Below are 27,035 nucleotides of genomic sequence, written 5' to 3'. Positions count from 1 at the left end.
AGTAGATATTTATGATGTTTTGTCTCTTTCTCTTAGCCACCATGGGAAACCACCTCCTGACCAACCCAGTGTTACAGACCCGTACTGGCACCTCTCCCTACAACACCCTACTGGCTGAGAGCTTCACTCCCCCTTCTCCTGGGGTCTTCAACTCCACCGGTAAGTAAACCTTAGTGTGTGTGTGTGTGTGTGTGTGTGTGTGTGTGTGTGTGTGTGTGTGTGAGTGTGTACGTTCGTAGTGCGTGTGCTTCTGCATTTTATGCAAATATATTTTCTTATTTTTTGCATCTAAATATTTTTCTGTTTGTTAGTCTTTTTATGCCTCATTGTGTGTGGAGGATGGAAAAAGTGTGTGTCTGTTTCACTGGCGGTGAGTGTATGTATCTGTCAGACGGATTCAGCAGTAGAGAGAGAGAGAGCCGTGCCAACTGCCTAGCCATCTGGCCAGGTCTCTAATCCTGCCTTGTTGATATGAAGAAGCAGAAATTGATTAGAAGTAAAGCTTCATCTGTGACTGAAGGAGAAATCTTGGGGACAGCTTCCCTTCTCAGACTCTCCCCAGAGTAAATGTGTCACATACAGTTGTAATGCTGTGATAATTCACTGAGAACAGCAGCAGACAGCGGTGGCTAGAGTGATTGGGACACTGGACTCCATTCAGATTCATGTATCTGAGTTGTTCGGGTTTATGGAGCATTTTGATTGTAGGACTTAGACACTAGAAATACACTGAGTGTACAAAACATTAAGAACACCTGCTCTTTCCATGACAAAGACTGACCAGGTGAATCCAGGTGAAAGCTATGATCCCTTATTGATGTAATATGTTAAATTCACTTCAATCAGTGTAGATGAAGGGCAAGAGACAGGTTAACCTCTTACCTCTACCTGGGACGCTTGCGTCCCAACTAGAGCTCTGGAAATGCAAATGCGCTACGCTAAATGCTAATAGTATTAGTTAAAACTCAAAAGTTCATTAAAATACACATGCAGGGTATCAAATTAAAGCTACACTCGTTGTGAATCCAGGCAACAAGTCAGATTTTTAAAATGCTTTTCGGCGACAGCATGAGAAGCTATTATCTGATAGCATGCACCAATACACTACAACAGAAAAGCACAGCAGGGGACGTAAACAAAATAATTAGCATTTCGGCGTTACACAAACCGCACAATAAAATAGAAAACAGTCATTACCTTTCACCATCTTTTTGTTGGCACTCCTAGATGTCCCATAAACACTATTGGGTCTTTATTTCGATTAAATCGGGCCATATAAAGCCAAGATATCGTTATATGTAGACTGTGTGATAAACGAAAAAAACAGCGATTTCACAACGTAACGTCATTTTTTTAAATTCAAAAAGTAGACGATAAACTTTCACAAAACACTTCGAAATACGTTTGTAATGCTACTTTAGGTATTAGTAAACGTTAATAAGCGATAAAAATCATCCGTAGGCGATGTAAATATCATTAGCTGTCGTCTTGGAAAAAATTTCAGGAGAGAGCTCTTCCGGAATGATCTGGGCGGAGACCGGAGGTAAGCGGTGCCCCTCTTTCGGTTCAACCAAGAATCAAAGATGATTAAATTCACAAGATACTCGACAACATGGGGATGCTGTGGGAGTTGAATGCTCGGTCTTATCTAATTCGGCTCACTGTTAACAATTGCGGTAGTGGCGCAAGGATATTTATTTCCATTTTCTGTGATCAGGTTTTCCTGCGCTTTCTGATGTAACGCACGTTATGTAATAGCCACAGTCGTGATTTAACCAGTTTTAAAAACGTCCGAGGGTTTCCTATACACACATTCTAACCATATGAACGTACTATATTCCTGGCATGAGTAGCAGGGCGCTGAAATGTTGCGCGATTTTTAACAAAATGTTCAAAAAAGTAGAGGGTCGACTGAAGAGGTTAAGGAAGGATTTTTAATCCTTGAGACAATTGAGACATGGATTATGTATGTGTGCCATTCAGAGGGTGAAAGGGCAAGACAAAAAATGTAAGTGCCTTTGAACGGGGTATGGTAGTAGGTGCCAGGCGCATCGGTTTGGAACTCAATATTAGGAATGTGTCCTCAATGTTTTGTACACTCAGTGTATATACTGTTGAAGTCGGAAGTTTACATACACTTAGGTTGGAGTTATTAAAATTCATTTTCAACCACTCCATAAATTTCTTGTTAACAAACTCTAGTTTTGGAAATGTGCATGACACAAGTAATTTTTCCAACAATTGTTTACAGACAGATTATTTCACTTATAATTCACTGTATCACAATTCCAGTGGGTCAGAAGTTTACATACACTAAGTTGACTGTGCCTTTAAACAACTTGGAACATTCCAGAAAATTATGTCATGGCTTTAGAAGCTTCTGGTAGCTTCTGGTAGGCTAATTGACATAATTTGAGTAACCGCCATAACCTGAAAGGCCGCCCAGCAAGGAAGAAGCCACTGCTCCAAAACCGCCATTAAAACAGCCAGACTACGGTTTGCAACTGCACATGGGGACGAAGATTGTACTTTTTGGAGAAATGTCCTCTGGTCTGATGAAACAAAAATATAACTGTTTGGCCATAATGACCATTGTTATGTTTGGAAGAAAAAGGGGGAGGCTTGCAAGCCGAAGAATACCATCCCAACCGTGAAGCACGGGGGTGGCAGCATCATGTTGTGGGGGTGCTTTGCTGCAGGAGGGACTGGTGCACTTCACAAAATAGATGGCCTCATGAGGTAGGAAAATGATGTGGATAAATTGAAGCAACATCTCAAGACATCAGTCAGGAAGTAAAAGCTTGGTCGCAAATGGGTCTCCAAATGACAATGACCTCAGGCATACTTCCAAAGTTGTGGCAAAATGGCTTAAGGACAAAAAAGTCAAGGTATTGGAGTGGTCATCACAAAGCCCTGACCTCTACCCTATAGAAAATGTGTGGGCAGACCTGAAAAGCGTGTGCGAGCAAGGAGGCCTACAAACCTGACTCAGTTACACCAGCCCTGTCAGGAGGAATGGGCCAGAATTCACCCAACTTACTGTGGGAAGGTTGTGGAAGGCTACCCGAAACTTTTGAACCACGTTAAACAATTTAAAGGCAATGCTACCAAATACTAACTGAGTGTATGTAAACTTCTGACCCAATGGGAATGTGATGAAAGAAATAGAACCTGAAAGAAATAATTCTCTCTACTATTATTCTGACATTTCACATTCTTAAAATACGGTGGTGATTCTAACTGACCTAATACAGGGAATAGTAGAGGGAATTACTACAATTAAATGTCAGGAATTGTTAAAAACTGAGTTTAAGTGTATTTGGCTAAGGTGTATGTAAACTTCCAACTTCAATTGTAGTATACTAGATAGATCTTCTGGCAGTAGCCCTTAGGTAGTAGTCCTACTTTGAATTCCCTATTATTACAGTACAGCTATCCATCATACTCTCATAATACTGTAGGTCTTAAGTAGTAGAGCTATCCATCATACTCTCATAGTACTGTAGGTCTTAAGTAGAGGCGCTATCCAGAGTACTCTCATAATACTGTAGGTCTTAAGTAGAGGCGCTAACCAGAGTACTCTCATAGTACTGTAGGTCTTAAGTAGAGATGCTATCCATCATACTCTCATAGTACTGTAGGTCTTAAGTAGTAGAGCTATCCAGAGTACTCTCATAATACTGTAGGTCTTAAGTAGTAGAGCTATCCAGAGTACTCTCATAATACTGTAGGTCTTAAGTAGAGGCGCTAACCAGAGTACTCTCATAGTACTGTAGGTCTTAAGTAGAGATGCTATCCAGAGTACTCTCATAATACTGTAGGTCTTAAGTAGTAGAGCTATCCATCATACTCTCATAATACTGTAGGTCTTAAGTAGAGGCGCTAACCAGAGTACTCTCATAGTACTGTAGGTCTTAAGTAGAGATGCTATCCAGAGTACTCTCATAATACTGTAGGTCTTAAGTAGTAGAGCTATCCAGAGTACTCTCATAATACTGTAGGTCTTAAGTAGTAGAGCTATCCAGAGTACTCTCATAATACTGTAGGTCTTAAGTAGTAGAGCTATCCAGAGTACTCTCATAATACTGTAGGTCTTAAGTAGTAGAGCTATCCAGAGTACTCTCATAATACTGTAGGTCTTAAGTAGTAGAGCTATCCAGAGTACTCTCATAATACTGTAGGTCTTAAGTAGTAGAGCTATCCAGAGTACTCTCATAATACTGTAGGTCTTACGTAGTAGAGCTATCCAGAGTACTCTCATGGTACAGTAGGTCTTAAGTAGAGATGCTATCCAGAGTACTCTCATAATACTGTAGGTCTTAAGTAGAGGCGCTATCCAGAGTACTCTCATAATACTGTAGGTCTTAAGTAGTAGAGCTATCCAGAGTACTCTCATAGTACTGTAGGTCTTTAGTCGTAGAGCACTCTCATAATACTGTAGGTCTTAAGTAGTACAGATATCCAGAGTACTTTCATAGTACTGTAGGTCTTAAGTCGCAGAGCTATCCAGAGTACTCTCATGGTACCGTAGGTCTTAAGTAGAGATGCTATCCAGAGTACTCTCATAATACTGTAGGTCTTAAATCGTAGAGCTGTCCAGAGTACTCTCATAGTACTGTAGGTCTTAAGTAGTAGAGCTATCCAGAGTACTCGCTCTGTGCTCCCTACTCTCTATCTGTGTGCTCCCTGCCTGACTGAGGGGAGTGTGCTAGCCAGTAGAGAGTTACTATAGTAGCAGCCTGTTGTGTCGTAGTAGAGGCCTGAAATTGTAGACAGCATCTCTGTTTAATATTTTAAACACTCTCTGCACAATGCGTCAGGCAGCCTGACGGCCACGGGGTCCGGCTCAGCAGTGGCAGGGACATTTTTAGAACCCGGAGAGGAAGTAGGAAGTGTACTTCATTAGAATGTCTAATTAGCCCTTCCACCACCGCCATAGCAACAGCCGACGAGTCTTGATTAAAATCATACCATGCATTAAAAATTAAATCCACACCGAACCGCAGTCTAACACGGATTTACTTAGGGAAGCCATGCCTCACCATGCCTCTCAAGTCGATGCGATCACCCTGTGATGGCAATTTGGGAGGAAAATCACAACATATTTTGGTGTGTTGAAGGCGCGTCGTAGAATAAGCATTACTGCTACTTTATGAGATGGTGGTGCATGCATTATGGATGTACTGAATCACAGGCTCACAGACAGCAGAATATACTACAGTGGTTTCTGTGTGTGTGTGTGTGTGTGTGTGTGTGTGTGTGTGTGTGTGTGTGTGTGTGTGTGTGTGTGTGTGTGTGTGTGTGTGTGTGTGTGTGTGTGTGTGTGCGCGTGTGTGCGCGTGTGTGTGTGTGGTGTAAATGATGGTGGATTATCATGTCAAAACTACAGGTTGTGTGTTTGTTTATGAGGCCGTTTGTGTGCCTGTGTTTTATCAATGATTATAGATGATTTGCACTAGATGACTAACAGGAGGCGCTGTTTTGAAGCCACCACTCCTCCATCTTGACACACCCTCACCGTTGTAAACATTTTTGGGGGAAGCTATGGAAAAGCATTTATTAATGTCTACATTTGTTTTTGTCACGTTTATTATATTATAGAGCTAAACCTAAAATAAAAAATATATATCATTTTTGGTTCTGACATTACTGTCCCCACTACAACATCAAAATACTTAAAAATACATGTTATTGTGTCCTTGAAACATTGAATTATCATACTGTATAATTCCATGAATTCCTATGGAGGACTGCTTCTTCTGAAGAATGCCTAAATGGCTGACCGGTGGCTTCAAAGCCTCTTACTGGCTAATACATTGGCTTGTAATATTTGTTTGAGTGGTTTGACTTTTGTTGTGGGTATTATTGGCTGATGTGTTCTCTTGTTAGTCTTTATCATAGCAATAAAAGCTATTGATTGTAGAGAGAGTGGTTGAGAGAGGGAGAGCAAAATAGAGCGACAGAGAGAGAGAGTGATGAAAGAGAGAGAGAGGAGGAGTAAAAGTGACTCACTCACCAGTATTTTTAATTCCTTTCTTTGTGGCTTCTCCATGGATCTACAGGAACCTTCCGTGACCCAAGTATGTCCATGTCTATAAACCTTTATGTTACTATCAGTGTGTATTATAGTGTTTACACAAATATTATATTTTCTCCAAATAATAATGTTTAAGTCCTAATTCTATTTAATAACCCCTATGTGTTGTGTGTGCTGTGTGTTTGTGCAGAGAACACTCTATGTAAGGCCCGTGATCCATGTGGTATGGACACCCTGCCCCTCAATGGTAACTTCAACAACAGCTACTCCCTCCGCAGCGTGGGGCCAGTGGGCGGTGGCGGGGGCAGCTGTGACTTCCTGGGCGGGGGCATGGGGTGTGCAGACGCCCCCCCTCCCCTCCTCAACCCCCGCGGGTCTGAAACCCTGGGCGGGGACGGAATACGGCGCAACCTGTCTGACGCAGCTGCCTTCGAGAAGATGATCATCTCTGAGCTGGTGCACAACAACCTGCGTGGGGCAGGAGCTGGGGGCGGGGATAGGGTCTGTGGTAGTCTGGCGAGGGGCCCTCCTCACGGCGGAGTAGGCCGAGGCACAGGAGTAGCTGTGCCAGAGCCGAGCATCAGCCTGGACGACGACGAGGACTTCCTGTCCAGAGAAGGCGGGCGCCAGAGGACGCCGCAGGACGTGGAGCTGCTCTACAAAGCCCTGGAGGAGCCGCTGCTACTGCAGAGAGCCCAGTCTGTCCTTTACCAGTCTGACCCCGAGGAGTCAGAGAGCTACACGGCCGACCTCACAGAGAGCCTGGGCCACAGCGGCCACAGTGGGCACAGCGCCGGAGGCCAGGGGTCTGGGGGACAGGGCCCTGACTCTCCCGCCAGGGACTCCCTGTACACCAGCATCACCAACCTGCGAGACTCGCCTTACCCGGACAGTAGCCCCGAGCCCCTGGAGGTGGTGCCCCGCTCGGCCCAGCCCCCTGAGGAGCTCTATTACAGCTCTGGGAGGCCCGCCCTGGGGTCTCGAGGAGCACCCATGCAGACCTTCTACCAGGCCCCGCCCCCCAGGAGGCCCAGTAGGGAAGGGGAGGGGCACCCCGGCCAGGAGCCCACCCACAGCGAGGGAGACGGACAGATGCAGCTGGTCACCAGCCTGTGACTGGAACCGGGTGGATGCGGACGGGGACCAAGATGATGAGGATGAGGATGAAGGCTGGCTGGTTGCCTCCTCAGAACCCGCCTCTCTCTCTTTCTCTCGCTCCTCTCCACTTCCTGCTTGATTGGTTGCCTTTTTTCCCCTCTTTATTTGTATTGAAAGATGAGCGAGCAAATTTACATTTAAGGAGAGTTTTAGCTGTCTCCACGGCAACAGTCTTATCCTAGAGAACCTCCGCTGTCTGGTGGAGATGAGTGATGGCTGAGTTGTTCTTCTCTGGAACATTCACCCGCTCTCTCCTTCTCTCTCTTCAACATCCCCCTTTCTCTTGGCACGCAGCAGACAGATGCCAAGTCCAGCACTCTGAATGTACCAATCCAACAAACCCCTTATACCTTACTCCTACAGAGCTACAGATATTTCTCAACTTAACTTTGTTCAAAGTACATTTTATTTAATTTCACTGAATTTCTACAAACATTCCTCTAGAGAAATTGTTCTCATTTTCTAGTTCCCTTTTCTCTTTCCCTTTTTCATGTTCCATCTCTCTTTTTGTTCACTCATCATTTGCTCGGCATAGTTAGCTGTGGAGACAGGGGATATACTGTAGTAGCCTATTATACCATAGGAAAAAAATCTCTGAAAGCTACTTCAGTGTTGCCAAAAATACATTTTCCCAGCCAGAACAGAAACTGGAGCATTCACACTCACACAGACATACACACACAGACATACACACACACACACACCCACTCACAGAAGTGCTTGTTTCTGAACATCAGACACAACCCTCCATCTGAGTAAAAAGAAGCCAGAACAATTGTTCAGACAAAGGCAGTTGGAGCTGTCTAAGAGTAGTTGCCTTTATTTTATCTTGCTATGAACTGACTCGTATATACAGAACTAGAGGAGAGACTGAGGAAGTAGGAAGTACACCACAGGGCAGGAAGGCTGTTTGAGGGGTCAAGGGTCAGGGGTCAAGAGGTAGATCTTTAGGACTCGAGGAACGGACAAGGACTTTTTTTTTGGGGGGGGGGGGGACTTTTTAGTTATTTTCTTCAGACATTTGAAAAGTAAAAGACTGCTTTACTAACTTTGAAGAAGAATATGTTATCTTGGTGACTTTCTGTTGCATCACCCGGAGGGTTGTTAAGGGACAGATTGTGCACCCTTTAAGAATGGATGCCCTCTTCAATGGATGTGTCCACGTCACCTATGTGTGGTTGTGACAGAATGGACTCTAAATGTTGGAACCACTTCAGCCGTTACGCAAGTCTAACCCTGTACATATGAACCACACAAACTACAGTACTTACTCTACTCCTACCGTGTAAATACAGAAACCAGATGAAGAAAAGCAACAAAAAAGTAAGAAATACTAAAAACGGACTTCTTGTACTGCAACAAAACAACAAAAGAAAAAAAGAAAATGTTTTGGAGTTTGTGACCTGAATGATGCACTCCATCTCTCTGCCCGTCGTTATCTTGCTCTCTCACTGTCGTTCTCTTGACTCATAACTAGTGCTGTGCCATTCAGTGAAAATCTCTCGAACAGAAAAACAGAGAGAGAGAAAGAGTATGATGGGTGGTAGATTTAGCATACAAATAAAACCGTTTAAAAAAAAGTCCTGGCACAATTTTATGTAATATAATCCATTACATGTTGTTAATGTTTGACCTTTGACATTCCCAGACAGGAAGTGCTGTGTGGGCGGGGGAGGGGGGATAGATGTCATAATAACATGTCATACTGTGCCTCATCACGGGCGTTCCAATGCATTGTGGTTCAAGGACAGCAGCCATAATGTGATTTTGGTCAGTAATGTATTGTTTGAAAGGTTATATCCTAGATACAACTAAATTATATAATTTTAATATGATGGGTTTTAGCATGTCAGATAACATTTGTTTTCTATCAAAACGTCTATCATTTTGCTGTTTCTAACAGATAGTTTCAGCATTATTCCAGAGCCTAATGTGACAATGAATTCCCTGTTTGTGTGTGTGTGTGTGTGTGTGTGTGTGTGTGTGTGTGTGTGTGTGTGTGTGTGTGTGTGTGTGTGTGTGTGTGTGTGTGTGTGTGTGTGCGGGAGAGAGTTTGTGTGTATGCGTACATGTGCAGGAGAGTGTGTGTGTACATGTGGGTGTGTGATATGCTCAAACATATGTACCATATTCGTGGGAATTTTGTAAGTGTGTACATTCAAAAAGCTATTTTTGTTGGGTGAATTGAATGCACATCAGAGGAAGGGGACAGTAATTCTAAATCTAGGAGAAAGCCTTTTATTCTATTAGCTTCCATCTCAAAGACAAGGGTAGCCAGCTGCTTCTGTGTGGCTGTTCCTGAGGTTCAGGTACCAACGTAAAACTGGGACACTTCAGGCTGCCTCACAGGATCTTGAGCAAGGAACAATGACAGGGTTTGTCCGAAATGGCACCCTATTTCATATGTAGTGCAGTTCTGACCAGGGCCTCCCTATGGATTGAACTACTATTGACCATAGCCCTATGTAGTGAACTACTATTGACCAGAGCCCTATGTAGTGAACTACTATTGACCAGAGCCCTATGTAGTGAACTACTATTGACCAGAGCCCTATGTAGTGAACTACTATTGACCAGAGCCCTATGTAGTGAACTACTATTGACCGGAGCCCTATGTAGTGAACTACTATTGACCAGAGCCCTATGTAGTGAACTACTATTGACTGGAGCCCTATGTAGTGAACTACTATTGACCAGAGCCCTATGTAGTGAACTACTATTGACCAGAGCCCTATGTAGTGAACTACTATTGACTGGAGCCCTATGTAGTGAACTACTATTGACCATAGCCCTATGTAGTGAACTACTATTGACTGGAGCCATATGTAGTGAACTACTATTGACCAGAGCCCTATGTAGTGAACTACTATTGACCAGAGCCCTATGTAGTGAACTACTATTGACCAGAGCCCTATGCGAACAAAGACAGAACTTGGATCAAAGAAGCATGCTGTGTTCAAAATGGAACCATAGTGCACAAGGGCAAAAGTTGTCCACTATGTAGGGAATAGGGTGCCATTTCAGACAGTACAGTCAGAATGACAGGTAGAGTTGACCGATGGGACCATCCAGTCAGAATGACTGGCAGAGTTGACCGATGGGACCATCCAGTCAGAATGACAGGCAGACTTGACCAATGGGACCATCCAGTCAGAATGACAGGCAGAGTTGACCGATGGGACCATCCAGTCAGAATGACAGGCAGACTTGACCAATGAGACCATCCAGTCAGAATGACAGGCAGAGTTGACCGATGGGACCATCCAGTCAGAATGACAGGCAGAGTTGACCGATGGGACCATCCAGTCAGAATGACAGGCAGACTTGACCAATGAGACCATCCAGTCAGAATGACAGGTAGAGTTGACCGATGGGACCATCCAGTCAGAATGACAGGCAGTTAACCGATGAGACCATCCAGTCAGAATGACAGGCAGAGTTGACCAATGGGACCATCCAGGCAGAATGACAGGCAGAGTTGACCAATGAGACCATCCAGTCAGAATGACAGGCAGTTGACCGATGGGACCAGAATGTCAGAATGACAGGCAGAGTTGACCAATGAGACCATCCAATCAGAATGACAGGCAGAGTTGACCAATGAGACCATCCAGTCAGAATGACAGGCAGAGTTGACCAATGAGACCATCCAGTCAGAATGACAGGCAGAGTTGACCAATGGGACCATCCAGGCAGAATGACAGGCAGAGTTGACCAATGAGACCATCCAGTCAGAATGACAGGCAGAGTTGACCAATGGGACCATCCAGTCAGAATGACAGGCAGAGTTGACCAATGAGACCATCCAGTCAGAATGACAGGTAGAGTTGACCGATGGGACCATCCAGTCAGAATGACAGGCAGAGTTGACCAATGGGACCATCCAGGCAGAATGACAGGCAGAGTTGACCAATGAGACCATCCAGTCAGAATGACAGGCAGTTGACCGATGAGACCATCCAGTCAGAATGACAGGCAGAGTTGACCAATGAGACCATCCAGTCAGAATGACAGGCAGAGTTGACCAATGAGACCATCCAGTCAGAATGACAGGCAGTTGACTGATGGGACCATCCAGTCAGAATGACAGGCAGAGTTGACCAATGGGACCATCCAGTCAGAATGACAGGCAGTTGACTGATGGGACCATCCAGTCAGAATGACAGGCAGTTGACTGATGGGACCATCCAGTCAGAATGACAGGCAGTTGACCGATGGGACCATCCAGTCAGAATGACAGGCAGAGTTGACCAATGAGACCATCCAGTCAGAATGACAGGCAGTTGACTGATGGGACCAGAATGTCAGAATGTAGCGTTGCCATATTAAAGCGATGCCAGAGAGAAACCATCCATCAAACCAGAGACGTATTCATGAGGTTCCTTCCCCCTAAAGTCTGTCCCAACCTTAAAAAGCTGACAGTTTTGCCATTCTCTTTATTTATGTATTTTTCTAATGCTTTATTTATCTCTATATTTATTTATGTATTTGGAATATTTATTTCTATGTTCATTTATTCATGCTTTATTTTTTATTTTTCAAGATCTCTGTACATAGCTGAGCTGTGCGATGCGAATGCTGAAGTAAGCCCATTTAAATGTGCAGTACATTTAGGCAAGTAGATGGATTCTCCAGCGTCCACCTCAGGGTGACATTTGGTTAGGGCCTGGGTGTCCCACTTCTTCCTAAAGAGTCCTAAAGGGCACATTTAGTTTAGTTGTGGCTCTTGGGGGAGAAAGGGAAGGATTGAGAGCCAGGATAGAATTAAGAATATATTCGTTTTTTCCTCCATTTCTTCTTGGTAGAGGAATCTCTCTTAGTTCAGACTCAGATAGGAGGCCCAGGTGTTCTACAGGAGGCATGTGTGCAATACTGTGCTGGTGTGTCTGACTTGGTTTAACATTGGAAACGGCCTGGTTGGGTAGTGTTACTATATGCCTACCACTGGACCGCTGTGTATGTCTGTGTTTACAGAAGGATCTGATAATTATGCACATTTTCTTTTGCTTGTTACTGGAAATATTAATTAAACATTGGCCTTGCAGCTCATAGTTAATTCAATAGGAGCATTGACCGGTCAGCAATGGACAATTGAATGTATGTTGACTAGAAGGAATAAAGAAAAGTGAATTAATGCCCTACACTGACCGCCATCATTATCATCACATCACCACCTACACCTTTATTGATGTGATCTACAAAGTTGACCTTTAGCTGGTAACCTCACAGGGACAGACACTGTTTATGGACAGACTCACCAGGAGGGGAAGAACCTGCATCACCATCTCCTGTGTAGGCTCTCTCTCTCGCTCTCTCTCTCTCTCTCTCTCTCTCTCTCTCTCTCTCTTTCTTCCCTCACCTCTCTCACTCCATCCCATCTTATTCCACCAATGGGCTCTCTTTTAGCCCAGCATTAATCCCAGAGTTTTGTTTGGAGTTAATTTGTTTGTCTTAAGCTTTGTTTACACCAGATTGATATCTCAATAAACAGTGGAGCCGTACTGTATTGTGGTAATGCTAGTGATTATACAGCAGAAAGCACTGTAGGACCCAGAGACCTGCTCAATGGGAGTTTCACCCCCATCTAAATCCCTATGTTACCTCTGATTAGGATAATAACACTGGCTAATCATTTACTGTGCTGAGACCACAGAGGGAGAGACCTCTATACACACACACACACACACACACACACACACACACACACACACACACACACACACTCTATCTCCCTCCCCCTTACTCTCTCACCCACTTCCAGCCCACTACTCCCTGCCCGTGCATCTAGCCCCTACCTCCATGTGTGCAGGCAGGTGGATTGAAGGTTCTTATAGGATAGAGTTGGAGTCAGTCTGTCCCTTCAGTCTGCGGCCCCTGCAGCTCTACCCCAGTAGAACAGTCATCTCTCAGTGTTCCAATAGACAGCGGAGGACACTGTGATCTGACAGTAACGTTGCCCTGCTGCTGACCTTCTCAGATGGACTGTTTCTCTCCCAGGTTTGTGATGCCCATATCCTGTGACCTCTGCGTTAGTGTGAAAACATGTCAGTGGTTCCTCTGCAGCGGAGCGGAGGAGAGGAGAGGAGGAGCACTGGGTCATGTAGTCTATCCCCAGGGAACTGCCATAAAGGGAGCGGTGTCAGGACATGTGATGTCACAGTTAGCCAGGGACAGAGTGTGTGTGGGGGGATGACTGTCAGTGTGCCTGTGTGTTCGTGCAAGGTTATACAGGAAGCAGAGACAAGGATGTGATTTATTGTTCTAGATGCCTTACTGTTGCCGTGGTGAGGAGTCAGGAGGTTCCAGTTCATCAACTAACCAGGCGCATTAGATCAACTCCACTGGCCTCACAAACCCATCGTAACAGTAACACAGAGGTCTCTGTCTGTGTAGTGAAATGATTGACATATAATAGGAATCAACTGCCACATCTACTGGACAAGGGAGATTTTCAGAGTGATAAGGAATGCAACAGGCTTTCCTATAGAGAATAATAAATTAGTACTATTTTGTTATTGGTCTCTTGTTACGTGTCCACATGACTATATACAGTACATATATCATAGTTTTAAGAATATGTGGGAGTATGATTACACAAATGCAGTGACAAGGATTGTGCTGTTTATTTTTGTGTTGGGTAACTGTCCGTCCATGGAGCTGAGTTATGGCTCAAAGCGGCGGCCATCTTTTATACACAGGGTGGGACTACAACAGATGGATTTCTGGGTAGGGTAGTCTGGGTACTCTACACCCGGAACCTCTGGTCCAAAATCAAAAGACAACACACACACACACATATACTACACACATAGTTACACACATACATGTCAGGTTAGGTAGTTTAAACTACTGTGTACAGTGAAGTGGCGCTAGAGATCATAAAAGATCATAAGGGATTTACCGTTTACATGTTCAAAGTCGATCCACGTAACCGTAGGAGCTAGGAGCAGGCTGACGTTGACCTATTCATTTTTGTAGGCATGTTTTTCTATTTCTGAATACACATCCCAGTACTCTGGCTCCTCTGACTGTGTGACTCTGATCTGAACTGTGTCTGAAACTCTGCATGTGTGGATGACTAACGCTATGGGACACTGATGAACCATCTCTGTGGTGAGCAGCTCCATGGGACACACATACTCCCCACGAGGCTGACTGGTCACTGTAGGCTAGAGATGCTGGTCTAAGTGGCCAGCCACCTATGGAGGTCTATTGGTGAGTGTTCTGCATGGCTGTAAGTGTACAAGGGCAGGGTCTGGGAAATGTGCATGAGATGTTCTGGGCTCTATACAGTAGGAGGGGCTGTGATGCTGTTAGTAGCAGGTCAGTATGTTCATTGGTCAGACCCAGCCAGACAGTATTAGACATTAGGAATGACCAGACAGGTAGACAGTCTAAGGCAGAGAAGTGTTGGTAAGAGATGAGTGACGACTGGTAGAACTATTGCTGGGTGTATGGATGGAAGGGCTCAGTTTGGGAGGTTCATCATCAGTAGGACCTTTGAGGACTGAGTACTGATCGTGTGCCATTGGGGTGATGATAATGTGTACATCTCCATTTAGAGTACTTCTCTTAGATTTGACTATGATGGGTTTTTCTCCATTCATTTATTCTGTACTTCTGAATCCTTTCTAAAGAGAAGTTGATGTAAAACCTTGATTCAGTTTTGTTCTTTTTTTATTTGAGGACTGATGTGTGATTCTTTTCTCACGTCATTGCTTTGACAGCTGTCTGTCTATCTGGGCCAAAGGGGGTGGTGGTTTTCTGTGAGCGTTTGCGTCATCGCAGGTCAGCGCGACCCTGTATCAGCACATATTAATAAAAAACTATTTCAAATCGAACTACCTTGTGTCAATAATGGACTAGAGTTTCCCTACAATCTTTCCATGTGCAATTCATTCTAATGCTGTGTGGGTGTCTTTCAAGATGAAAATGAAAAGGTGTCTTTAAGTGCTAATGATTTATTCATGGTTTGTCCTGCAGGGTGATGGGGATCTGAGTATGGTGGTGTATTAAACCTCAGCCTCGTACCAACAGGAGTACAAGACTCCCTGCCTCTGCCTTGCTCTGAGTAAACTCTCTTCTCAACCACATGCAGATGGAACTGTGGGTGGGTTGATTCTTTTTCTTGTCTTCTATCCAAGGCCTTCAAACAAACAAAACAATCAAAGAAAAGCTAAAGAAAGACGAGAGGAAGGAGACGTTGTTTCTATACGAGTCATGCTCTCACTCCCACTCAGGGTTGGTTGGTTAGCGATTGGTCCTGTACGCCCACCATGATTGGAAGACGACCAACAAGGTTATTCTATGTTGAGGTTAGTTCATGCTGAGAAATCAACGGTTGTTCATAACAAATGGTACTGAGCACCAGTGGAGGACATTGAGAACAGAGGTGGGTGGTTTCAGTCAGGGCAGATCACTTTAAAAATGTGAAGAGTTGCTTAGGTATACAGTAGACTTAGTGAGCCGTATGATAATGCAAACTGCAGATCACATGGATAGCAGTATGGTGCAGTACTGTACAACCACCCTTTTGGATATTTCATAGCAGAAAGCCGGCCATTCACAGAAAGTTAAACTACATTAGTGAGTTTGCCATGGCAACAACAAACTACGAGCATGAATGTTTCTGTAGTGTGCACTTCCCCTTAATTTTTTTTTAGTTTGTGATGTGAGGGCCCTACATTGAAGGGAAGGGGTTTGTAGTACAATATCCAGCCCCCCTTGAAAGCTCATTGTTACTGATAGTGTGTCATCAGTGTTTGATACGTGTCTCCTGGAGGGGTTCGTTTCCTTGATGGCTCATAATCCTGGCCATTGTAGAATCTGATCGTTAGCTACTTAGCTCTTAGCTAATTATTATGTGCATCAGAGCGTCTTAATTCATAATTATATGGCTTCCTACTACCATTATCATCAATCCTGTCCCTCTGCTCCTTTGCTCTGTCCGCTTGGTGTGTGTGTGTGTGTGTGTGTGTTTCATACAAAATATAAAGTGTGTGTTTCATACATTGTAGTATATGTATGATACACACACTCCTCCCTCTCCTGTCCCCTACTGTGCCCCCTCAGTGGTAGTCCCTGTGGGGGAGCTCTCCAGCCTTGACCACCCAGTCACCCCACACTTCAGCACAATAAAATACTTATGTAACACACGCCTAGGGCCTACTAGGCAGACAGATAGAGGGGGAATCACACAGCCTCCGTGTCACCCCACTCCCCAGCACTCACACAGCCACAGAGGTGAGGCCATCTCAGCAGAAAGGTAAAAATAGCCTTTGCCAAGGTTAGTGGCCATTTTGGGCACTCTGAGATGGCATGAGTAGTACACATCACCCACAGAACCTAACATCGCTGTAATAATAGACAGTCAGCTATTAAACTCAGACTGAACCAGCACTGGTGATGTCACTGGGTTCTTCCTGGTTCTTTACTGCCCTCAAGTGTTTGGATTTAGCTGTGTTCCTCTATTATACAGTATGTGTCAAGGTAGTGATAGTAGGCTATGATTCTCCTTTATCCCCCCTCCATCTCTGCACCACAGTGTTCTCTCCTTCTCTCTGTTAGTGTTTGCTACAGAGTAGTGTCCTCTCTTTGGCACCTCTCTGCATTCCCTTTCTCGTCTAAGCCAAGTAGGATGTTAGAGATGAGCAAATAGTCTTCCGCTCCTAAAGGGTGTCTCTGTGCTCCAATTATATTTGAAGAAAATACAGCATCCGGTATGAGAATAAATATATATGTTTTAATGAAATATATTTTGGATACAAATAATGGAAAATGTTTTAGTCACTAAAATAATATCCCTCTATACGGGAGGGTAAAATAATATCCCTCTATACGGGAGGGTAAAATAATGTCCCTCTATACGGGAGGGTAAAATAATATCCCTCTATACGGGAGGGTAAAATAATGTCCCTCTATACGGGAGGGTAAAATAATGTCCCTCTATACTGGAGGGTAAAATAACATCCCTCTATACGGGAGGGTAAAATAATGTCCCTCTATACGGGAGGGTAAAATAATATCCCTCTATACGGGAGGGTAAAATAATGTCCCTCTATACAGGAGGGTAAAATAATATCCCTCTATACGGGAGGGTAAAATAATGTCCCTCTATACGGGAGGGTAAAATAATGCATTAGTCATACTAATTCAATCTAATCAAGCAAACAAATATAGAAATAAACATTTAAAAAGGGATTAACAATTGTTACATAAAAACCTGACTGTTACACTTCAGAATGGTAAGTAGTTATACAGCATGTCCCATAACTTTGTCTCTAAGAAGTGCTAGTTTACGGTAACAACTAAGCTAAAATCTATGGATTTGAACCACAGTTGAGTGTAGATACTCTGAATGATAGAAACCACAGCTGGGGGCAACCCCACAGCTAGCAGCTTACCAGCACAGTATTATATTATAATTTTACTATACAGTTATGTCCTATGTATGCATTAATGCATCATTCATGTTGTTAAGAATGCATTCATTAGAATATATAACACTATACAAGAAGCAGCTTCAAGTAAGTGTTACGATATTATATAATGTCATATTATATTGTTCTATATTACAGTGTATATCATGTTATATTTTATTATATTTACACGTAGTTTCATCTTATATGCTATATATTTTCAACTGGCTTCATGCCGTTGCTGACCAGTCCTGGTCCTGCTTGTTCACCAGAGCAGTTTTCTTCATCCGCTGACCAACAGGGTTGTTCTCCAACCTTAGACACAGAACACAGTAAGACAGGCTGGTTCAGGAAACATGGTTAAAAACATGGTTATTATACAATCCTGTACCTTCAATTAAAATACAGTGGAGAAAAAGCTCAGAACAGTGTTACTTTAGAAATAGTTAAACACCTGTCAGACATGGGAGGACCTCCATTCATCTGAGCAGGTCCTGGACTCTGTGCACCAGGAGTCGCTTCCTTAGTCTCATCGTTAACCCTGTTGGAGTAATAAGACATCAACATTCACATTCATGATCCACCATAATACTGTCCCCTAAAGAGACAGAGGCTGACATGAACCGTGGGAAAATGGAGTTGGTGACATTATACCCAATGAGTTGTGGATGTATCAATATGTAGTGAAGTTTACCTGACATCATCATTGATCCACCACAAGACAAACGTTATTACATGACCCATTGTGAGATTACAGAGGTACGATCTTAAATTGAACACTCTTTTGTTGCTGAGCATTTTCCTGCACAGCATGAAATGCAAACTTGTAGTCTATTCAAAGTTTAAAAGGCTTCTAAAGTTGGTAATTTCCACTTTAAAATGACCGATTTGATTTGCCCTAATGAAAAATGTATCAACCCACGTAACAATTCACATTTCCTGTTACTGCAGGATTATTTTCCTGCTGTAGCAAACCGGCTCAAATTAAGATCCTCCATCTGTATCATTCAATGAAGATCTATCAGGGTATTCACCATGTGGTAAAGTTTACCTGGCCTTATGGTTTCCATTCACCAGAGGAAATCCAGCATGTCTCTTCTGAGAGAATTCAGTATCTGTTCCCTCGCGGCCCATTGGCTGAACGAACCTCTCGCTTGGCTCACCTCTCTCTCCTTGTCTGCTAAGCATTTACCATGTTCATTAGATATTACAGGTATGAGAATATAAGGATCATGTGTTAAACAAACAGGTCTTTCTATTAAACCTGTGGGATCAATGACTCATGGGATCAGCTCTGACTGAGGATAATGAAACCCAACCGGTAATGAAATAATGAGGGTCTTTCTCAGAGAAAGGTTAACCTGTTCACAAGATGCCCATTCAGCAGAGAGGACTCAACATGTGTCTCCTGACTGTGTGGTGGCTCCATCTCCTCTTCCACCCCATCCCCCTGGTCCCTGATGGTTCAAGGGGACAAATGCAGTTATAGATTGAGGAAGACATGAAGTATAGTAGGAGCATAAATATTACATTCAATAGATAGGCTGTCTAACCTGCCAATGACAAGCACAGATCGGAGAGACTCAGCGTTCCCAGCAGCTGGATCATCAGGTTCTCCGTTGTCCCTTACAGAAGTTGAAACAACAGCACGTGTTACTTCTTGCTGCTCTAAGCTGTTGTCTGGCATGATAACTGATATTTAGTCATGTAACATGAAACACTTCAGCACATTAAACCACGTAACTACTAAAAATGTCCTCAGGTTGACGGAGTCTGACTCACCTCTGGTTTTCCCTGTTGGTGTTAAGGTAGTCCCGACCCAGCCGATCTAGCTGTACAAGAGCAAATCTGATGTGGTGTGTGATGAACAAAGGAAATGTTGCGTTCAGTCCTGAATCATAAGTTTATCCTCTCTGAATTCATTTTGGACAGCTAAGATGACTGGTTGTACACTCTGAGCCCTATTGTTGATGCAGGTCATAAAAGGTACTCACGGATGTTTGTCTCTCCAAGGAATGTTGCCATATCTGTACACTAAGAAACCAGCAATGCCCAGCAGCAGAACCAAGACCAGAAAACCAGCTGAAAAACAAAAGGCTGTCTACGTCAGTTGTTGAGATCCTGTTAAACTGTGCTATATAAGTATCATGTAAAGGAACAAAACATGACATACTGTGTATATATACACAGTTGAAGTCGGAAGTTTACATACACTTAGGGTGGAGTCATTAAAACTCGTTTTTCAACCACTCCACAAATTTGTTGTTAACAAACTATAACTTTGGCAAGTCGGTTAGGACATCTACTTTGTGCATGACACAAGTAATTTTTCCAACAATTGTTTACAGACAGAATATTTCTGTCATGCCCTGGCCATAGAGAGGCTTTTATTCTCTATTTAGGTTAGGCCAGGGTGTGACTAGGGTGGGCATTCTAGTTTCTTTATTTCTATGTTTTCTATTTCTTTGTTTTTGGCCGAGTGTGGTTCCCAATCAGAGGCAGCTGTCTATCATTGTCTCCAATTGGGAATCATACTTAGGCATTGTTTTGTGGGTAGTTGTTTTTTGTATAGTTGAGTTGCCTTACGGAACTGTTCGCTTTCGTTTTGTATTCGTTATTTTTGTTCGAGTGTTTTTGAGGAATAAAGATCATGAACACTTACAACGCTGCACGTTGGTCTCCTTCCGACGACAAGCGTAACAATTTCACTTAGAATTCACTGTATCACAATGCCAGTGGGTCAGAAGTTTACATACACTATGTTGACTCTGCCTTTAAACAGCTTGGAAAATTCTAGAAAATTATGTCATGGCTTTTCGAAGCTTCTGATTGACATAATTTGAGTCAATTGGAGGTGTACCTGTGAATGTATGTCAAGGCCTACCTTCAAACTCAGTGCCTCTTTGCTTGACATCATGGGAAAATCTAAAGAAATCAGCCAAGACCTCCACAAGTCTGGTTCATCCTTGGGAGCAATTTCCAAATGCCTGAAGGTACCACGTTCATCTGTACAAACAATAGTACGCATATAAACACTATGGGACCACGCATCCATCATACCGCTCAGGAAGGAGATGCGTTCTGTCTCCTAGAGATGAACGTACTTAGGTGCGAAAAGTGCAAATGAATCCCAGAACAACAGCAAAGGACCTTCTGAAGATGCTGGAGGAAACAGGTACAAAAGTATCTATATCCACAGTTAAACGAGTCCTATATCCTATATCTAACTGACCGAATACGGGGAATTTTCAGGAATTGTGAAAAACTGAGTTTAAATGTATTTGGCTATGGTGTATGTAAATTTCTGACTTCAATTATATAATAAATAAACAATTATAAAGACTAACAGAAAATACATTCCATGCAAAACTAAATAAAGCAGTTAGTATTACAACCTATCTATTGATAGCAGCAGATATACTGTAATATCATAATACTGTTACTGTTAATGCAGACACATTTTCAGAGATTTTAAAACAACTAGTGCAATAAATGTAGATAAAATATGAAATAGAAGTACTATTTTAAGAGCTTTTTTCAATAAAAAACTATACTTTCAAGAATGTGGATCTGCAGTTCTGTAAGTCCATTATTCATTTTTCTAATGGCATGAAGTTTGCAACTTGTTTTAGCCACAAATGAAAAGTGGGTGGGTTGTCATTTTTCCAACACACAAGAATACATTTATTTGCAAAGTAAGTTGTCAGCAACCTTATCTTGTCTGAATCTAGCTCAGTATTCAGCATTTGGTTAAGATGGTAAAGGCTTGGGTACTGTACCAGTGGAAGCTCCTCAGAGGAGGAAGGGGAGAACCATCCTCCTCATATAATTTCATGTTAATAAAAATATTGTAACATTCAAAAAGTGATCCTTTATAGATAAAACTATACTAAATATATTGACTGTTTTGCAATGAAGGTCTACAGTAGCCTCAACATCACTATGTAGGGTAGCACCATGGTGTAGCCAGAGGACAGCTAGTTTCGTTCCTCCTCTGGGAACACTGACTTCAATACAAAACCTAGGAGGCTCGTGGTTCTCCTCCACTTCCATAGACTTACACAGAAACGATGACAACTTCCGGAAGACATCCTCCAGCCTATTAGAGCTCTTGCAGCATGAACTGACATGTTGCCCACCCAATCAAAGGATCAGAGAATTCATCTAGTACTGAAGAAAAAATAGCTACTGCTAGCTAGCACTGCAGTGCATAAAATGTGGTGAGTAGTTGACTCAAAGAGAGAAAGAAAAGGTGAGAGGAGGAGAGGGCATAGATGCGAGAAGGAATTATATAACGATCTAGCTCCTATGAAAGTTAACTATTTTTGCGTTTGATCGGGGTGTATTCATTCAGCCGATTCTGTTGAAAAATATTTCTTAAACGGAACGAAACTGGGATAAACATACCTGAATTTGTCCAATAGAAACTCTTGTTTATAACTGTTCTACTAATGATTACACCCTACATCAGATAGATGCAGACCAGAGTGTGCAAGGCGGTATTGAATGTGTTACTGTCTGTCATCTTGATTACTAAAATGTATCTCGACCTGAACACCTACATTGTAAACTTTCATTCATAGGCTAGGTTGTAGCAAATTCATAAAGGCTATAGGGAAAATTAGAGTATCATGTAGGAGCCTAAATCTATCGATGTTACATTGAGCTGGGTGAATGGAATATGAATGACAGTCACCTAGCATGCTGTAATAGAAATAAGGCCCATAAAAATGTTTATTGTCCTCCCTCATCATAAACAGCACCAACCGCCACTGGATTGTACCAATACCATATCTGTGGCTGTATGAATAGAGCGCCAGAAATCCATTAGCTTATTGCAATGCCAGAATAGATGAAAAAAAGTACTTTCTCAGTCTTACATTTCAGGCAATTTGGTGTCTGGGAACATACAGTTTAATTCAACAGGGGTAAGCTAAAACATGAACATTCATTTGTAGTTAGTCTCCTTAATATTGGGACTAGTAAATGGGAAGTGGATCTTATTACAGCTCTCAAGTCAAACCTCCTCATCAAATTCCGTGCCGAAGTCATTTTCCCACATCATTTGAAGTGAAACAAAGGAGGATTCATAATGTTTGGATAATGTACAATACATCTTATCAAGTATTACGTGCATTTGCTTGCTGTTTGGGGTTTTAGGCTGGGTTTCTGTACAGCACTTTGAGATATCAGCTGATGTAAGAAGGGCTTTATAAATCAATTTGATTTGATTTAATTTGATACAGATGAGGTTATTAATTCTTAACTTCTGATAACTGAGATCTCAGCTTTAATTATTTGATAAATATAAAGATAACATTTCTGATTTGAAGGCACTTAAAACAAATGTGTACCAGGGATGTTATATTCGGGATGGATTTGGATAAATTCCTTCATTGTTTTTAATCCACTATGGAACAAGTCTGCGAACCTCCTACGACCCAGCGGGCACCAATTATGAAGGCCGACTTTTAAGAACACATTGGGCAACAAGAAATAGGAGCATATTAAAAAACGTGTTTGAAATACCCAAGTGCTTTCTACAGTCTGCCCATGCCATTACTGTGTACTTACTGTCATCACAAATATGATGAAACTGATTCAGAGGTAAAGGATGGCTAGATTGATATTCAATCTGAACCCATGAGGAGTCATATCTGCCCAAAGTCCCAGACAAGAATTTGCGAGTTTGGGCTGACCAATAGTCAAGTTGGAAATTGGGCAGCTCCATGCTTCATAGACTCAGGTTTGACCAGTATTATGTTTATCCTCCAATCATTGTTATGGGAGAGTCTTTAATTTTGAGAGGTCTTTCATTTTGCTAAAGAGGGGAGTGTAACATGCATTCTGGTTGCTTCTTTTTTAATTGATAGACAAGGAGCTTACTTGATTATCATATTCATTTGTTTTTGTCTAACATGGAACATGTTATCATTGATATGGAGTTTGTTAAAGATTTCGTTTGCTTCAAGATTTACGTGCCTCCAATTCTCAGTAGAAAACCTTTTGTGCAATTGTTCGCATCTTTCTCAATGTCACACAACTTCTCACTGTTCTTTTTCTTAAATGAGGCATATGAAATAATTGTACCACTTCGAGTGGGTTTTGCCGCCTCCCATACAGTGGAAGCATCTAATGTACAGTAGGGTCACTATTATCTGTCTGTAATTCACAATCCCACAATGCATTTCTGCTCTGAAATGTTTATCTGCCATTAGAGATGTAGTAAGTTTCTCATTTCTGGATAGAGAAACAAAGCTGCTCAGGTTCACAGATAAATATATTTTGAAGTCAAACGTATCAATAGAGCAACTGTTCACAGCAGATAGCTGTTGGGGAAAAATAAGTCGTCTATTGTGGAATATGAGTTGGGTACATTAGAAAAGTATCATCTTTGGCTTGAGGTTTGATCTCACGCCAGACATCAACTAGTCCACATTCTGAACCCAGACTGTTCAAAACTCCTGCTGATTTAGTTAGGGGTTTGTTTGTCTTATCGCATTTGTCCATAATTGGGTTCAGAAGAAAAAGAAGAAGGAGCTGTGGTGACAGTAAAATGTCAAACAAAAGAAACAATATGGAAACACTCACCAGTGATTTCCTTTGTGTGGCTAGTGGCTTTGGCTTTGTCTCCATTTCCTGAGTTTAATCAGAGAGTAAAGTCATTTCAATTGAATATGTACTTTATTACAGATGGAGATACTATAGACAGTAATTAGCTGTCTTTATAGTAGTTAATAGTACTTACCTGATGTGTTGTCCGAGGTGTCAGTCAGATTGATAGTTATCATATCCACATGCTCCCTCTCTACAGACAAAGATCAGACAAAGAGGTGATATCAGTTTGCTAATATTAGAGTACTCACCCGGGGTGTCAGTCGGATTGTAAATTAAAATGTCAGTTGAATTGTCAGTCTACGTTTTTTACATTTTAACAGACACTCTTATCCAGAGAAATGAGCGTTAACTGCCTTGGATATATATACCGATATGAAAGTGCAAGAAGTTTAAAATGAAAGAAAATAGGAAAATCATTCTTTACCTGCAACAATGTAATGTAAATGGCACTCCTCCACCTTGCCCTTAAGAGAAGACAAATGGGAAGTAAGCGTCTCTAAAATAATTGTCAACAATCAAATTATCTCAATTGTGTGAAATAATAACAGGACTCACCTGGAGAAAATACAAATATTTGAATGTCAGATTCAGGCATTCAGAGAGGATGACAGCACTGTTGTTCACATTTATCACCTTATCAGAGAGATGTGCCTCAAAAGGCTTGTTCATGCCACGGTAGGCTATTGGAGTCTGTGGGAAAGCACATGAGAAAATAAAGAATTGAATTCAAGTTTGAATCAAAAAGCCCTGTTTTGTCATACAACATAGTAATTATTATCTAAAACAAATACCAACATATACAGTTTGTGTCCTGATTCTACACCCTTTCCCCCAAAGTGTACACTTGCACACTTCCCGCCATGGTTAAAAGCGTTGGAACGGGCGTAAACATTAGCTGCAGGGACTTTCCAACATTGTGAAATCCATGTCGGGAAGTGTGCAAGTGTGCACTTGGGGGAAGGGTGGATAATCAAGACAAGGTCTGTAGTACAAATCCTGAATTAAACCATAAGATCTCCACTAACATTGTTTGAGTACACCTCAATTTCAGATCCAGCCGGAGTTTCATATTGGTACACATATCCAATTCCCGTCCACAAATCTTCACACCTGTCCATTTTCTTGATGGGAGAGCATGCTAAGCAAGCTACGGAAGAAGACATTCATTTAGTACAACTTTCTTCCTTAAACACAAACACAATGAAATAGAGATAGACTGCAGCTACCAATGTTTGAGATCCTAATACAGTTAAACAAATCACAGGTACAAACAGGTTGTGTATGAGGCTAACGGGTTGCTAGCCGATCTCGCCCAGGTGACACAATACAGTAAGAGAAATTTCTGCCTTCATGGAGTTTTATAGCAATGTAGCTATGATAAATTGCAAATACTGTTACAACATAGTCTTTACCTTGATACGGGAGCACCAAAAAAACAAACAGGCTGAATGGATACATTTTAGTCTGTGGTCTTGCCTTCTGGTTCTGTAAAAAAAAATCACTTTTCTTCTTCCTGCTTCAGTAAATTCCGTTTAGAAAACAGGAGGAGTTATAAGTGACTGTATCACCAGTTTCTAAACCTTGATTACGCAACATCGCAGGAAACGCTTGCTAAACAGATTAAGATGACCAGGCTGGGATTCGGGTTTGAGAAATCAATGAGACAAGAGAAATATTCTTCCTTAGCTGTTAACTTTCTCAAAATTCAAAGGCACATTCTATATTTGAGCCAATGTCTTAACTATTTGAACATGTTACTACTCAAACTATTTTCATTAAAAAATGACTTTATATCGAAAGAGTGCCTTTGATATGGTGGCCTGCACACGGCAAATTGGCGCGAGACGACCGTTAGACCCGATGACGTATTTCTGTGCATGAGCATAGCTAGCCAACATTGCCATGACATCACCTTCAAGTGTGATCAGGGATTTCTGTTGAAGAAGCCATTTTAGCCTATCTTCATTCTGTACTGTCTTTGGTATAACTTTCCCAATAGGTAACTGATATGGGCTATACCTTTTATTGTGCCTTGTTGCTCAAAGTGTTCAAGTTGTGATTTATAAAGACATGGTGTTAGATGAACACTAGGTGCACAAGGACATTTTGATTTGAATAGGTAATCAAACATGCAACATATTTTAAAGGACTTGGTGGGAAGTTGTAGTTATAATCATATCACTCCAATTGCAACCTTGGTTTGATTTACACATCTACACCCACAAGCCAATGGAATTCTGGAGCTCCAGGGTGGGATAACCCCTCACCCAAAGCCCTGTCTCTGATACTGAACAAAAATATAAATGCAACACACAACAATTTCAAAGATTTTATTGAGTTACAGTTCATAGAAGGAAATCAGTCAATTGAAATAAATTCATTAGGCTGTATTCTATGGATTTAACATGACTGGAAATACAGATATGCATCTGATGCTCACAGATACCTTGAAAAATACCTCAGTCAGTATCTGAAGTGGCCACCATTTGCCTCATGTAGCGCAACACATCTCCTTCACATAGAGTTGATCAGGCTGTTATGGCCTGTGGAATGTTGTCCCACTCCTCTTCAATGGCTGTGTGAAGTTGCTGGATAGTGGCGGGAACTGGAACACGCTGTTGTACACGTCAATCCATGGCATCCCACACATGCTCAATGGGTGACATGTCTGGTGAGTATGCACAATTTCAGCTTCCAGGATTTGTGTACAGATTCTTGCGACATGGGGCTGTGCATTATCATGCTGAAACATGAGGTGATGTCAGCGGATGAATGGCACGACGATGGGCCTCAGGATCTCATCA

The 27,035-nt window shown here is 42.2% G+C and overlaps 2 protein-coding genes across 4 annotated transcripts in view; one reads left to right on the top strand and one right to left on the bottom strand.

The window, feature by feature from the left end:
* The window catches only part of LOC115123982 (adhesion G protein-coupled receptor L1-like), a 134,821-nt gene extending 119,785 nt beyond the window's left edge, over nucleotides 1–15,036 (top strand). Inside the window, exons 22-24 of the mRNA XM_065010328.1 lie at nucleotides 37–159; nucleotides 6,063–6,080; nucleotides 6,228–15,036. Of these exons, the coding sequence (XP_064866400.1) occupies nucleotides 37–159; nucleotides 6,063–6,080; nucleotides 6,228–7,153 (1,067 nt within the window). The 3' untranslated portion in view covers nucleotides 7,154–15,036. The remainder of the gene's footprint in view (nucleotides 1–36; nucleotides 160–6,062; nucleotides 6,081–6,227) is intronic.
* A 1,881-nt stretch (nucleotides 15,037–16,917) lies between these two features.
* LOC115123980 (uncharacterized) lies at nucleotides 16,918–25,767 on the bottom strand. Of its 3 annotated transcripts, none has more exons than XM_029653344.2 (13): nucleotides 25,644–25,758; nucleotides 25,257–25,378; nucleotides 24,787–24,921; nucleotides 24,656–24,695; nucleotides 24,362–24,421; nucleotides 24,205–24,252; nucleotides 19,608–19,695; nucleotides 19,396–19,461; nucleotides 19,167–19,238; nucleotides 18,975–19,070; nucleotides 18,665–18,793; nucleotides 18,068–18,154; nucleotides 16,918–17,928 (listed from the first exon to the last, which is right to left on the bottom strand). In XM_029653344.2, exons 1-13 carry the CDS (start codon nucleotides 25,687–25,689, stop codon nucleotides 17,844–17,846), a joined length of 1,074 nt encoding a protein of 357 aa, XP_029509204.1. In that variant the 5' UTR covers nucleotides 25,690–25,758; the 3' UTR covers nucleotides 16,918–17,843. The 3 variants fall into 3 exon arrangements, with proteins under 3 accessions (XP_029509204.1, XP_029509205.1, XP_029509207.1); XM_029653345.2 differs by having other exon boundaries at nucleotides 18,665–18,790; nucleotides 25,644–25,755; XM_029653347.2 differs by lacking the exon at nucleotides 18,068–18,154 and having other exon boundaries at nucleotides 25,644–25,767.
* Between the last annotated feature and the right edge of the window lie 1,268 nt (nucleotides 25,768–27,035).

Source organism: Oncorhynchus nerka, linkage group LG26, assembly GCF_034236695.1.
Source record: "Oncorhynchus nerka isolate Pitt River linkage group LG26, Oner_Uvic_2.0, whole genome shotgun sequence".
Lineage (NCBI taxonomy): Eukaryota > Metazoa > Chordata > Actinopteri > Salmoniformes > Salmonidae > Oncorhynchus > Oncorhynchus nerka.
This window is presented reverse-complemented; position numbering and strand designations above follow the sequence as displayed.

What these genes read in the sequence shown, in the direction of transcription:
- LOC115123980 (XM_029653344.2), bottom strand. Translation starts at nt 25,689, where the DNA reads ATGTATCCATTCAGCCTGTTTGTTTTTTTGGTGCTCCCGTATCAAG. An exon ending in TTTGGTGCTCCCGTATCAAG is followed by an intron (nt 25,379 to 25,643) that starts GTAAAGACTATG and finishes CTTCTTCCGTAG; the next exon opens with CTTGCTTAGCATGCTCTCCC. An exon ending in TTGAGGTGTACTCAAACAAT is followed by an intron (nt 24,922 to 25,256) that starts GTTAGTGGAGAT and finishes GCTTTCCCACAG; the next exon opens with ACTCCAATAGCCTACCGTGG.